Here is a 14,132-nt window from a genome sequence, read left to right on the forward strand (position 1 = left end):
ATGGGTAGCCTTTCCCTTCTCCAGTGGATCTTTCCAACCCAGGGATTAAACCCAGGTTTTCCACATTGCAGGCAGATTCTTTATCAGCTGCATCACAAGGGAAGTCCAAGAATACTGGAGTGGGTAGCCTATCCCTTCTCCAGCGGATCTTCCCCACCCAGGATCGAGCTGGGGTCTCCTGCATTGTAGGCAGATTACCAACTGAGCTATCAGGGAAGCCCAAGTACTATTTCCAAAAGAGATCCTCTAAAATTTATATATAATTAAGCCAGCTAAAAAGACACAATCCCTCTAAGTTCTTTCGTGTATAAGGAAAATCCTCACACAACACTTACAGAACATGCCTTATAAATATACTATATTTGTTAGCAAATACAAAAACAACAGTTTCAGATTTATATTTTACAAAAAAAATTTTATTTTAAGTTAAGAGTCTCTACCTACATTTATTTTGGTATCAAACAACTACAATTAGTGATGGGACAGAAAGCATTCATAATTGTGGCAGGATGTTAATCTATTTACAAAAACTATACAAAATTAGATTAATTATTACATCCACTTATCAAAACTTCCTGAAGTTAAATTCATTTTTGGAAATCTATCAAAAGTCCTCAGATCCAGAATGATAGTCTTAATGATTTTTAATTCATGGAATTATAGCACATAAGATTTTCAAGCAAAAACATCAGATGAAAGCCTGTACAATAAAATAGTCTCCTTCTCCTAACTGCCTGGAATGTAAATGAAAATGTGTGCCCTTTTCATTGAAGGAAAAAAACTGAACTAAGAGTTCAACAGTATCAAATACCTGTTAGAATGGCTTGCTTGCTGGAATTACAGTTGGACAATTAATTCGACGTTGTTAAAAAATGCTTTAAACTAAGTCCTTTTTTCCCCTTTTTTATAAAAAAGCTTTGCTCAGCCATTTTGGATCTCTGTCTTGTAACAAAAATGTTGTTCAGTTTTTACTAAGTCTATACCCATAAAAGGCATCTTCAAAATGGTACATATTTTAAAAGTGCATATAAACATAACCCAACTTAAATTGTTAATATACCTAGAAGCAATAATTTAATATTCTATTGCAAAATATAGGTAGCCTGAAGGCAACATGCTTGATCAATCTTTCATAAACTTTTTGGTTTGATGCCAAAATATTTCAAAATAAAGGAAAAAAATATCATGACTCTTTTTAGCTAATGGCTTTTCAGATATTAATTTGCAGATATACTAAATACTCATCTAACAAAGTATCTAGATTACCCAATGATATGTGTCATGAATTCAAAAAACAACTACATAATACAAAAGTAACAACAACAACAACATGTATTTTAGACCTAAGATGAGTTTATCTAGTAAGAGTTATATGAGAAATATCAGGTAAGACACCAAATAAACTTTAGATACAAAATGATATGGTGTGGCATTGCTCAAACACATCCAATATTTAGACACAGCTTAAATAAACTAGGCTGGCTTTTTTATATCACCAGCTTTCATCAGGGCTTTAATAGCTCTGGCCCTCATTTCAAGTTCGAGCAGCTCCAGCTGCTGCGCCGAAGGCTGAACATCTTCCGGCGGAGGAACAGTCAGGGTGGCGGCTTTGGGCTCCTTTGGGCTAGACTCTGCAAGTCCCAGAATCTCGTTCACGCTTTTCTCAATGTCTTTCTCCAGGTCATCTATCTGACCAGCTTCACTCTGGACTGTATTTTCTGGGACCTCAGGAACAGCTGCTTCTTCATTACAGGGGCCTTCTATGTCGCTGTCATAAGCGTCTGCATTTATACTGAGTACATCGCTATCTTCCCCTTTGCCTGTAACACACACAAAAAAAGGGAAAGAATCATGTGACCTAAAGGTTCTGATCAAAATCTCCCTTCTATTTATAATGTAAGGGCTGCTTTGACCTCCCCCACCTGCCACCCTGGAGTCCCAAATTCCATAGCCCCATCCCAAACCCTTTTCCCCTGACTCCTCAACCCTTTTTTTTTTCACCTGAAGAATTTTAATTTTCTGACCAGGGATCAAATTCAGGCCCTGGCAGTAAAAGCACTGAGTCCTAACCACCGGACTGCCAGGGAATTCCCCCATCAACTTTGAAAACATCTAGTTTAATGTAAATCTTAATGTATTTTTCATCCCAGTTTAGTAGAACATGGAAGCATTGGGAAATGTATACCATCATATGGATGTCCCTGACCAACTTTCCAAGTTAAAATGTTGTACCACTTTAGACCACAGTGAAGCCTTGACATTACAAAATGTTGACACCCTTTGGACAGAATACTACTTATTACTGAAGTAAAATTCCATTCAAAAAGGAGTTTAAAGTACTCGGCCTTATAAACTATAAAAACAGAAAAATATCAGTAAGCTGGACACCATTCCAAAGCTTTTCATATGCTTTTTCAAACACTTTGTTCTAAATCAATAAATTAAAGGAGAATGCCTAAGGCTACTTTCTAAGATAAAATAACTTTCATCAAGAGGATTTTAATTAGTAAGTTAGTAAGCTATAATTTTTTTAATTATAAAAATTTATAAATATTTTATATAAATTATATATAAATTTTATAAATTTAAAATTTTATAAATAATTTTATATAAATTTTATAAATTTATACATTTATATATAATATATAAATTTTATATAAAATATAAAAATTTTTATAAATAAAATTATAAAGCTATAATTTTTAAAAATGCATTTGTTATAAGACTTCTGTAACTGATGCTAAGACCGTGCATATAAACACAGATTGTAGCCCTCAACCTCTATGGTCTTGGACCATTACTTAAGTCCACAAGTTAGTTACAACTTTGAGTTCTCCTCTATACCGCCGATTTATTTATATTTTAAATTCCTGATACAAAGAAAGTAATGATCCCTCAATTGTTAGCTTTGTTAATTTTCCTGTGGTGGGGAAAACATTTACAAAACATAGACTGACAGATGGAAAATTCTGATAATATAACGTATAAAAATTCAGCTCCATGGATTTTAAAATAAATGATTTACTGACCTTAACTGATTCTCCTACATCCTAATTATTCAAAAACTACTCCCATTCCAAAGTTAAAGTAGAAAATGAACTAACAAATTATGTGTCCACAAATAGAACTTGTAAAAAAAAAGTTCCAATTTTAATCATTTAATGCCAAAGAATATTTTATATATCTTTCCAGAGCAAAAAATATTTCCAAATAGCTACAGAAAAAAATGAATAGTCTTTTGTATAAATAATGCTTTACATCTAAGTATTCTAATGTGAGACAAAACAAATTTAACAAAAAAAGTGCTACTAGGTTGTTCATAGTCTAAAAGTTAATTTTCATGCCTAACAGGCTTTACTCTAGAATTCTAAATCTCTAAGTCACTGATTTTGAGTGAAAATATGCAGCCTGTTTAAAAGATTTTAAAATATAAGCTTTTAGAAAAATGTGATTTGGTTTTTCAGACTAGAAGATGTTGCCTGATAATGAATGAAGAGCAGAATGGAATGGATGACTGGGGAGAAAGGGAGAGTCTCAAAGTTGGAATACCTAAATTCTAACCCTTACTCTGCTTTTAATCGTATGATTTTGGGAAAATCCCTTACCTTCTCAGAGGTGCTCTCGTGTAAAAATTAAGGTATATTGTCTTAGGATGTCCCAAAAGCCTAATTTTACACAGTAAGCTGTCTATACAAAAAGATATAAAATGGCAATATTTTAAACTGTTTTTCCTTAACGATTATGCAGTGGAAGTGACAAATAGATTCAAGGGATTAGATCTGATAGACACATTGCCTGATGAACTATGGACGGAGGTTCATTTCATTGTACAGGAGGCAGGGATCAAGACCAACCCCAAGGAAAAGAAATGCAAAAAGGCAAAATGGCTGTCTGAGGAGGCCTTACAAATAGCTGTGAATAGAACAGAAGCGAAAGGCAAAGGAGAAAAGAAAAGATATACCTATTTGAATGCATACTTCCAAAGAATAGCAAGAAGAGATAAGAAAGACTTCCTCAGTGACCAGTGCAAAGAAATAGAGGAAAACAATAGAATGGGAAAGACTAGAGATCACTTCAACAAAATTAGAGATACCAAGGGAATATTTCATGCAAAAATGGGCTCAATAAAGGACAGAAATGGTAGTGGACCTAACAAAAGCAGAAGAAACTAAGAGGTGGCAAGAATACACAGAAGAACTGTACAAAAAAGATCTTCACGACCCAGATAATCACGATGGTGTGATCACTCACCTAGAGCCAGTCATCCTGGAATGTGAAGTCAAGCGGGCCTTAGGAAGCATCACAATGAACAAAGCTAGTGGAGGTGATGGAATTCCAGTTGAGCTATTTCAAAGCCTTAAAGATGATGCTGTGAAAGTGCTGCACTCAATATGCCAGCAAATTTGGAAAACTCAGCAGTGGCCACAGGACTGGAAAAGATCAGTTTTCATTCTAATCCCAAAGAAAGGCAATGCCAAAAAATGCTCAAACTAACACACAATTGTACTCATCTCACACGCTAGTAAAGTAATGCTCAACAGTCTCCAAGCCAGGTTTCAACAGTACATGAACCATGAACTTCCAGATGTTCAAGCTGGATTTAGAAAAGGCAGAGAAACTAGAGATCAAATTGCCAACATCTGTTGGATCATTGAAAAAGCAAAAGAGTTTCAGAAAAACATCTACTTCTGCTTTATTGACTACACCAAAGCCTTTGACTGTGTGGACGACTACAAACTATGAAAAATTCTTCAAGAGATGGGAATATCAGACCACCTGACCTGCCTCTTGAGAAATCTGTATGCAGGTCAAGTTAGACCTGCAGTTAGAACTGGTCATGGAACAACAGAGTGGTTCCAAATTGGGAAAAGAATACATCAAGGCTATATATTGTCACCCTGCTTATTTAACTTATATGCAGAGTACATCATGAGAAATGCTGGGCTGGAGGAAGCACAAGTGGAATCAAGATTGCCAGGAGAAATATCAATAACCTCAGATATGCAGATGATACCACACTTATGGCAGAAAGCGAAAAAGAACTAAAGAGCCTCTTGATGAAAGTGAAAGAGGAGAGTGAAAAAGTTGGCTTAAAACTCAACATTCAGAAAACTAAGATCATGGCATCTGGTCCCATCACTTCATGGCAAATAGTAGGGAAACAGTGGAAACAGTGACAGACTTTATTTTGGGGAGCACCAAAATCACTGCAGATGGTGACTTCAGCCATGAAATTAAAAGATGCTTGCTCCTTGGAAGAAAAGTTATGACCAACCTAGACAGCATATTAAAAAGCAGAGACATCACTTTACCAACAAAGGTCTGTCTCGTCAAAGTATGGTTTCTCCAGTAGTCATGCATGGAATGTGAGAGTTGGATTATAAAGAAAGCTGAGCGCCAAAGAATTGATGCTTTTGAACTCTGGTGCTGGAGAAGACTCTTGAGAGTCCCTTGGACTGCAAGGAGATCCAACCACTCCATCCTAAAGAAATCAGTCCTGAATATTCACTGATGCTGAAGCTGAAGCTCCAATACTTTGGCCACCTGATGTGAAGAACTGAATCATTTGAAAAGACCCTGATGCTGGGAAAGACTGAAGGCAGAAGGAGAAGGGGATGACAGAGGATGAGATGTCTAGATGGCATCACAGACTCAAAGGACATGAATTTGAGTAAACTCCAGGAGCTGGCGATGGACAGGGAGGCCTGATGTGCTGCAATCCATGGGGCTGCAGAGTCAGACACGACTGAGCAAATGAACTGAACTGACTGGATGGACCTAGAGATTATCATACTAATGTGAAGTAAGTCAGAGAGAGAAAGATAAATATCATATAGTATCACTCATATGTGGAATCTAATTTTTTTTAAAAAGATACAAATGAACTGACCTACAAAACAGAAAAAGACTTACATACATCAAAACAAGCAGATGGTTACCTGCTTGTTTCCCAAGGGAAAACCTGGAGGGGAGAGATAATTCAGGACCTTGTAATGAACACACATACACTACCATATATAAGACAGATAACCAACAAGGACCTACTGTGTAGCAGAGGAAACTCTACCCAACATTCTGTGATAACCTAAATGAAAAAGAATCTAAAAAAGAATGAATATATGTAAACACATTCATAACTGAGCCAATTCTGCTGCACACCTGAAACTAAAACAACCATAAACCCACTACACTCCAATAAAGTTAAAGTTTTTAAAAGTAAAACAAAGTGACTTTAAAATATACACAAAGAGGGACTTCCCTGGTGGTCCAGTGGCTAAAACCCCATGTTGTCAATGCAGGGGAACTAGGTTCGATCCTGGTCAGGGAACAAGATCCTACATTCTGCAACTAAGGCCCAGCATGGTCAAATAAATAAAAACTAAGACTTGGCACACAGCCAAATAAATAAAAATACTTTTAAATATATAAAGATTAAAATACTTTAAATATATATATACAAAGAAACAAGAGACATTACAGAATTAACTACATTAATTCTGCTCCTTTATATAATCTAGTAATATGGGTGGCCCCTAAAATACTAAATACCATTTAGAGAATTTTAGAGAAAAGCAATATAATTGAAGAAATGAACCAAATAACCTAAGGGAAAGGACAAAAGAGTTTAAGAACTTGGCTAAGCAAAAGTTAGAGGAAGACAAAGAGTTAAAATATTGATATTTTTCAATGAAAAAGCAATAAAGAGTTCAAGGACTTATTAAGCATTCATCTATTATGGTTAATCCCGTAGCCAACTACTCACAAATATAAATTCTATTCCATTTTCTTCTGATCTGTGTATGTTCAACTTTTCTTTTGTTTTCCTGCTATCTTCTTTCCTACCAACTTGAATCATACCCTAGTCAAACTCTGTACTGACTCTTTGCGACCCCATGGACTATACAGTGCATGGAATTCTCTAGGCCAGGAAACTGGAGTGGGTAGCCTTACCCTTCTCCAGGGGATCTTCCCAACCCAGGGATCAAACCCAGGTCTCCCACATTGCAGGCAGATTCTTTACTAACTGAGCTATCAGGGAAGCCCTCAATGGACATGAGTTTAAGCAAACTCTGGGAGATAGTGAAGGACGGGGAAGCCTGGAGTGCTGCAGTCCATAGGGTCACAAAGAGCCAGGCAGGACTCTGCAATTGAACAACAACAACAACACAAACATGGGATAAAACCATAAAGGGAAAATATTTGGCAACTAAATAGAACACCTACCACTCTTTACATATTTTACTGACAAGGAGAAAAATTATAACTATTAAAGACCCAATCACTTTAAAATTTAATGGAGTTTCAGTATTTTAAAAAGGGAACATACAACATAATACAAAAAGCTAAAATATAATACTTGTATTTTTATTATCATCTATAGCAATTTTCAATGCTTGAGAGCTACAGAGATTCCCTAAGCTTGATAAAGGAAAATATTTTGTTTTAGATTTGCTTTCTGTTATAATAAGTTTTAATTACCCAATGAAAGTAAAATTAGAAGAGTTTTTAAACATTTTGAGTAATAAGAATAAAAAAGACTTTTAAGTTATGCTAGCATGTTTAAACCTTGATAGGGCCTGTAATAGTCCATGTGCAAATAATTCAACTTATCAGAATACTTTTAATGCATAAAATGAAACCGTATCTAATGTTATGAGTGACTACATGCCTGTGAAACTTTTTGATAATGAGTTATTAAATTAAGCCAAGAGACAAACCCTAGTACAGGGAATAATTAAATATCTGTCTGAATTTCTGCTAAAGATGGCAAATTGAGCACACATATCTAATTCCCTTCCCCATCAAGGATCCACTGAAGTTGACAGAAGAGCAGATACTTTAAAATAATAGCTAAAAATTGTAAATTAACTGAGGGTGAAACTAACAAACATCAGTCCTTCCTAAGGAAAGCACAAGACAGAGACTCCACAAAGGGAAAAAAAAAAAAAATCAACAAATAAAGCTAAAAAAATGTGAGACTTCTGAGAAAGAAAATATAGACTACAGATAAAATTATAAGACAGGGCAAACTTATAAGAAAATATTAGCAAAATACAATTTTTAAGAAAACAAATGTAAAAATATATACAATGTCTGGGTATTGTTAGAAACAAGTAAAAACACAAGTAAGGATAGGAATGGATCTAGCATTTCACAGAGTATGAAATACAAAAGTTCAGTAAATATATGAAAAATACTCAACATAATTTCTAATCAGGGAAATACAAATTAAAACATTAAGATATTACTTTTTACTCATTAGTTTTAAAAAAAGGAATTTCACCTATCTGCTGAAAAAAAATAATAAATTGACAAGATGCAAAAATGATCAAGACATACTGTTAAGTCAAAAAAGTAACCTAAAGAGTTGTTAATAATGGCTTCCTTCCAGAGAGGGGAGTACAAATAGAAGAGGAAGATAAGAAAATGAGTTTCCCAGTTCCCCTCTATGAACATATATATTTCTTCAACCATTTCTAAGAATACAATCTTGTAAGAATTTTTTAAAGAAACTATAATATTAGATAACAAGATAGGGTATCATCTAGAAAGAAATTTTGCTGGAGTTTTATAAAGCCTAAGTAAGTAGTATGAAATTGACACAAAAATAAAAGCAAAGCAAAGCCATAGCCAAAGACACCACAGGAAGTTGTAATTCCCTCTCAGAGTCTTGGAAGTAAGGAAGAGATGGCTTTGGAACAAAGAGTGAGAAAATTAAACTCACTCTGAATAGCTGAGCCAAATGAAACTTTCTTATCCTCCCCTTCCTTGCCACAGGCCCAAGCACTCTACTGGGAGGCCTACCCCATGTACTTACATTAAAGAGATCTGGTAGCAAAATATAACTAAACAGTTACTGAAGAAGCCCAAACTGGCTACTAGAAAAACTAAAATAAATGAAGGACCAAGATGAACAAAGGAAGACAAAGAAAAGGTGGAGATCAAAAGATATTCTACTAGAGGAGAACGAGGGGCTGGGAAGTCTAGTCAGTATCCTTATGGAGCCTGAAGTAGATCTGCAACTATAAAACAAGTACAGGATGCAATGAAAAATGACCAGAGAAAAGAAATACTAAAATTTAACATTACAATTATCAAGAGCAAACAGTCAATGATTATTGGAAGATAACATTTTTAAAAAAATAAAACTTTCAGGGACTCCCCTGGCGGTCCAGTAGTTGGGACTTCACCTTCCAATGCAGAGGGTGTGGCTTCAATCCTGGGTCAGGGAGCTAAAATTCCACATGCTTCCTGCCCGCTCCCCCCACCAAGTCACATAAATCAGAAGCAATATTATAACAAATTCAATACAGACTTAAAAAAACTTTCAAAATGTACAAAAGAAATAAAAATATATTTAAAATACACAATAGAAGTCAAGAAATGGGGATGACCCACAAGTCCAACAACCTAATTATTTCAACAACTACTGAGCACCTACTATGTATAAGACATTGTTTTAAACACTGAGAAAACAGCAGTGAATTTTAAAAAGTCCCTGCCTTACCATTAAGTCATTCGAAAGACATTATAAATCAACATCAGGTACTATGGAAATAATAAAGCAGCATATGCAGCTCAATATCACACACACACACTCAATCAAAAAGGCAGTGGAGCTAAATGGACATTTCTCCAAAGAAGACAAGGATGACCAAGAGGCACATGAAAAGATGTGAAAAGCACATGAAAGGCAAGAGGCACATGAAAAGTGGTGCCTCAACACCACTAAGTACTGAAGAAATGCAAATCAAAACAGCCACTATAAAGAACAGTATGGTGGCTCCTTTTAAAACTAAATATAGAACTACCATACGATCCAGCAATATATACCCTGAGAAAACCATAATTCAAAAAGACACACATACCCCAATATTCACTGCAGCAAAATTTACAACGGCTAGGACATGGAAGCAACCTAAATGTCCATAAACAGATGACTGGATAAAGAAGATGTGGTATATATATACAATGGAATATTACTCGGCCATAAAAAGGAATGAAACTGAGTCATTTGTAGAGATATGGATGGACCTAGAGCCTGTCATACAAAGGGAACTAAGGCGTAAATAGACACGTAAATGCCGTTATTAACGCGTATACGTGGAATCTAGAAAAACAGTTCAGATGAATCTACTTGCAGGGCAGGAAAAGAGACGCAGACATAGAGGATGGACATGTGGACACAGCAGATAGGGGAGGGTGGGCAAATGAGGAGACCAGAACTGACGTATGCACACTAGCACGTGTACCTAGTGAGTGCCTGCGGTATCGCACAGGGAGCTCAGTTCAGTGCTCTCTGACGGCCTAGGGGGTGGGACAGGGGTGGGAGTCGGCGTGAAAGGAAGGTCAGGAGGGACGGGATATAAGTATACTCATACCTGATTCATTTCATTGTACAGCAGAAACTACACAACATTGTAAAGCGATTAGACTCCAATTAAAAAATAAAGACAGCAGCAGAATGCTTTCATACAGTCAGCATTTTGATCTGATACAGTAACAGCTGAGCAGAAACTTAAAGCAACAGAACAAGTTGGAAAGCAAGAAGAGAGGGAATGAAGAAGGAAAATGAAGAAATAAGAAAATTGATATGAAATGAAGAAGGCCTTCACACTCAAAGGGTCTCCCAGGAGCATAACACCTAAGACACATCCTGTGAAATATCAGAACTCAAGGGTTAAAAAAAAAAAAATCTTAAAAATTCCCAGAGGCGGAAAAGAAACAGATTTCCAAGAAAAGATAGGTTTAAGAAATCAAGCACATTCTTAACAGCCATTGTGGACAACAGACTGCAAAGGCTACAATGTGCTCACAAAAAAATGGAAGAACTATATACTGTGTGCCTGAAGGACACAACATTGCTTCTAAATATTCCTGTTAAAAAAACTGAACATGAATCTGATTCAAGACTCTATTTCTAATTATCTATTTACAGAAAAACAATGTTAAATGAAACACTGAGATGCAATCAGCAAATTCAAATGGAGAATCTAACAATCCCGATTCTTCAAGAAATAAACTACAGAGAGAAGGAGAAAAGAGGGACCACACGGATTAAAAAGAGGCTGAATATTATCCAATTGCAATGTAGAGACCTTATTTGGATACTGATTCTTACATAGTTTGTATACCTATGGCTGATTCATGTTGATGTTTGGCAGAAACCAACAAAATTCTGTAAAGCAATTATCCTTCAATTAAAAAATAAATAAATTTTAAAAAGAATAAGGATAAAATAAAGATAACTTCAAATTATTAAAAAATAAATTTAAAATAAAAAATACTATAAGACAATTAGAGAAATTTGAACGTTGGCTATCTCAAGATTAAAATTACATTATTACTGTTCTGTAACCCCTAATGAAATAATGGAAAAAGACAATACTAAATAGCTACTAAAACCATTAATGGAGCTTTCCTGGTAGCTCAGCTGGTTAAGAACCTGCCTGCTACGTGGGAGACCTGGGTTCAATCCTGGGCTGGGAAGACCCCTAGAGGAGGGCATGGCAATTCACTCCAATATTCTTGCCTGGAGAATCCCCCTGGACAGAGGAGACTGGTGGGCTACAGTCCATGGGGTTGCAAAGAGTCGGATATGACTGAGTGAATAAGTATAGCACAAAACCATTAATGCAAGGCTGATAACACCTGACCCAACAGGTCAATCTTAATATCACAATGTCTACCAATGAACGACTAGGTTAAATTTGAACACTTTCTGAATATTATCTGATACTTAAGAAATGCTACTTTTAAGGTATTCTGATTATGTTTAAAAACTGAGCTCTTATCTTTAAGAGATACACTGTTACTAAAATATTTACAAATGAACTGAAAAGATATAGGATTTGCTTTAAAATAATATAGCAGGTAGGAAGCAGGTAGGAATATGGATGAAAAAAGATTAGACACTGCAGGTAATTACTGAAGATGCAGCTGAGTATATGGGAGTTAAAATTCCTACTTTATTTTCTATTTATGCTTGAAAATTTCTAAAAAAGGTTTTTAAGTTGATTCTTATTTAGGAACCAAACATCAGGTTTTAAAATGTATATGTACATTTTTTTTTTGAGTCGCTAAGTCGTGTGTGTGTGTGTGTGTGTGTGTGTGTGTGTGTGTGTACTGGAGAAGAAACTGAGAGTATTGAAATCCAATATTCCTATCAAGCAAACAGAGCTGGTTACTAGAAGGGTTGAGCTTTTTACTTTGTTTTCTCTTTTAATAAGTTTTTCTCATCTGACTTTAAGTTATTCATGTTTAGTGGTTATGCCATTTAGAACAACACATTTTACCAGCTTTCCTTCTAGAATCTTAACTCTCCAAGGCCTCTGGCATTATCAATCTGCTGGAATCTCATTAGTAAAAAAGCCGATGATATATTGGACAGCAGTGCTGTGCCTCCATGGATTTCCTTCTTTTCTTAGACTACACATAACTTTGGTTTTAAAACATTTTAAGTTATAAAGAACACATTTTTAATATAGTCTAACTGTAGAAATTCAGCTTGATAACTTTCAACATTTTTAGTGAGCTTCAGCCTATTCAAGAAGCCAAAACATTCCTTTCTGAAAAAGAAACAGAATTGTTCTCTTAATACGTAAGAATAATCTTTTCGGAGAAACTTTCAATCCTTCTCTTAGCAAAACTAACAGACTTTCAGGCAGTGTTTTAAACTACTGACTTAAGTTTAACTGCATCAATGTTAACCATGATATTCAAAATTAATCAATTATTTTCATAAAGAAGAAAATGCAAACAATTTAGTACAGAAAAACTGTCTAGTATTCTACCAAACCCTTGAACTGCCCATTGAACTTCTGGATAAGTGACTGCCTAATAGCCTGTAAACCTAACTTTTAAGAACCACAAATCCAGTCTTCAAGAAAGAAAGGATATACGTATACTTGCAGCTGATTCACACTGCTGTACAGCAAATGCCAACACAACATTGTAAAGCAATTATCCTCCAATTAAAAATAACTTAAAAAAAAATAGAACCACAAATCCAGAGATTACTCCAAGAATAAATAAGTATCCACTCAGTACTATGACATATGAGCTGTAAAGGCCACAGAAACAGTATTTACAAAATGCCACAGGTACTGTGTGTGTGTGGCAGGATTTAAGACACAACTTTTGCCTTCATGGTGCTTGTATATGCTTAAAATATGAATATCACACTTTAAAGTGGTGAATTGTGCAATATGAAGTATAACAGAAATTCAGAGTACATAAGGCAATGGTGAAAAGTAAAGGAGATCTTACAGACATGTATTATGAAGTAGGTCTTAAAGCCTAACAAGTGATAAGGACAGGGGAGGAACTCCAAGTGTGAGGGACAGGGTGGACAAAGATATAAAGTATTAGATCTAAACTCAGTACATGCTGAGTCTAACAGAATAAAATGCACATATGAGAATACAGAAAAGGGTAGTATTCAAAATTACTGCCTCTGAAGACATCACCAATCCAGGACAAAATGCACAACAGGGATGTCCTGCCGACCTTTTACAATGGATCACGTAGTGGTTATTTTGGGGTCGCACTAGGGTACAACAGGTTAATGTGAGAGTGCCTATCTTTCCTCTAGTAATCTAAAAGTAAGTAGGAAGAACATATTTTTAAATATGATTCATCATTTCTCCTACCGTTTGATTAGACAGACTTGTAATAGAATAAAAGTTTGATCTCAAAATCTAGGAAATTATGAAAACATACAAAAGGGTTAAAATGAAGACCGAATAGCATATTTCCAAGCACTGATGCTTAAAATCAGGCAACTGTTCTCCCCCGGGATTTGTTGGAAATTACAAATTTAAAAGGGCATCACACTCAAGCATTCTCTGCTAGTAACATCTCAACACTTTACAAGCTGCCTATCCAAGGAAGGTATGCTCAAACTCATCATCTATTCACAATCTGCTGTTTCTGCAGCACTGCTTTAGTCTGTTTAAATTGTTTAGTTTGTAAACAAATGGGACCTAATGAAACTTAAAAGCTTTTGCACTACAAAGGAAACTATAAGTAAGGTGAAAAGACAGCCCTCAGATTGGGAGAAAATAATAGCAAATGAAGAAACAGACAAAGGATTAATCTCAAAAATATACAAGCAACTCCTGAAGCTCAAT

The 14,132-nt window shown here is 35.4% G+C and overlaps 1 protein-coding gene across 1 annotated transcript in view; it reads right to left on the reverse strand.

The window, feature by feature from the left end:
* Positions 1–394: 394 nt before the first annotated feature.
* The window catches only part of CAAP1 (caspase activity and apoptosis inhibitor 1), a 62,670-nt gene continuing 48,932 nt past the window's right edge, over positions 395–14,132 (reverse strand). The window contains exon 6 of the mRNA XM_043487061.1: positions 395–1,820. Within this exon, the coding sequence (XP_043342996.1) occupies positions 1,474–1,820 (347 nt within the window). The 3' untranslated portion in view covers positions 395–1,473. The remainder of the gene's footprint in view (positions 1,821–14,132) is intronic.

The sequence above is a fragment of the Cervus canadensis genome, chromosome 14 (assembly GCF_019320065.1).
Source record: "Cervus canadensis isolate Bull #8, Minnesota chromosome 14, ASM1932006v1, whole genome shotgun sequence".
In the NCBI taxonomy this organism is placed as follows: Eukaryota; Metazoa; Chordata; class Mammalia; order Artiodactyla; family Cervidae; genus Cervus; species Cervus canadensis.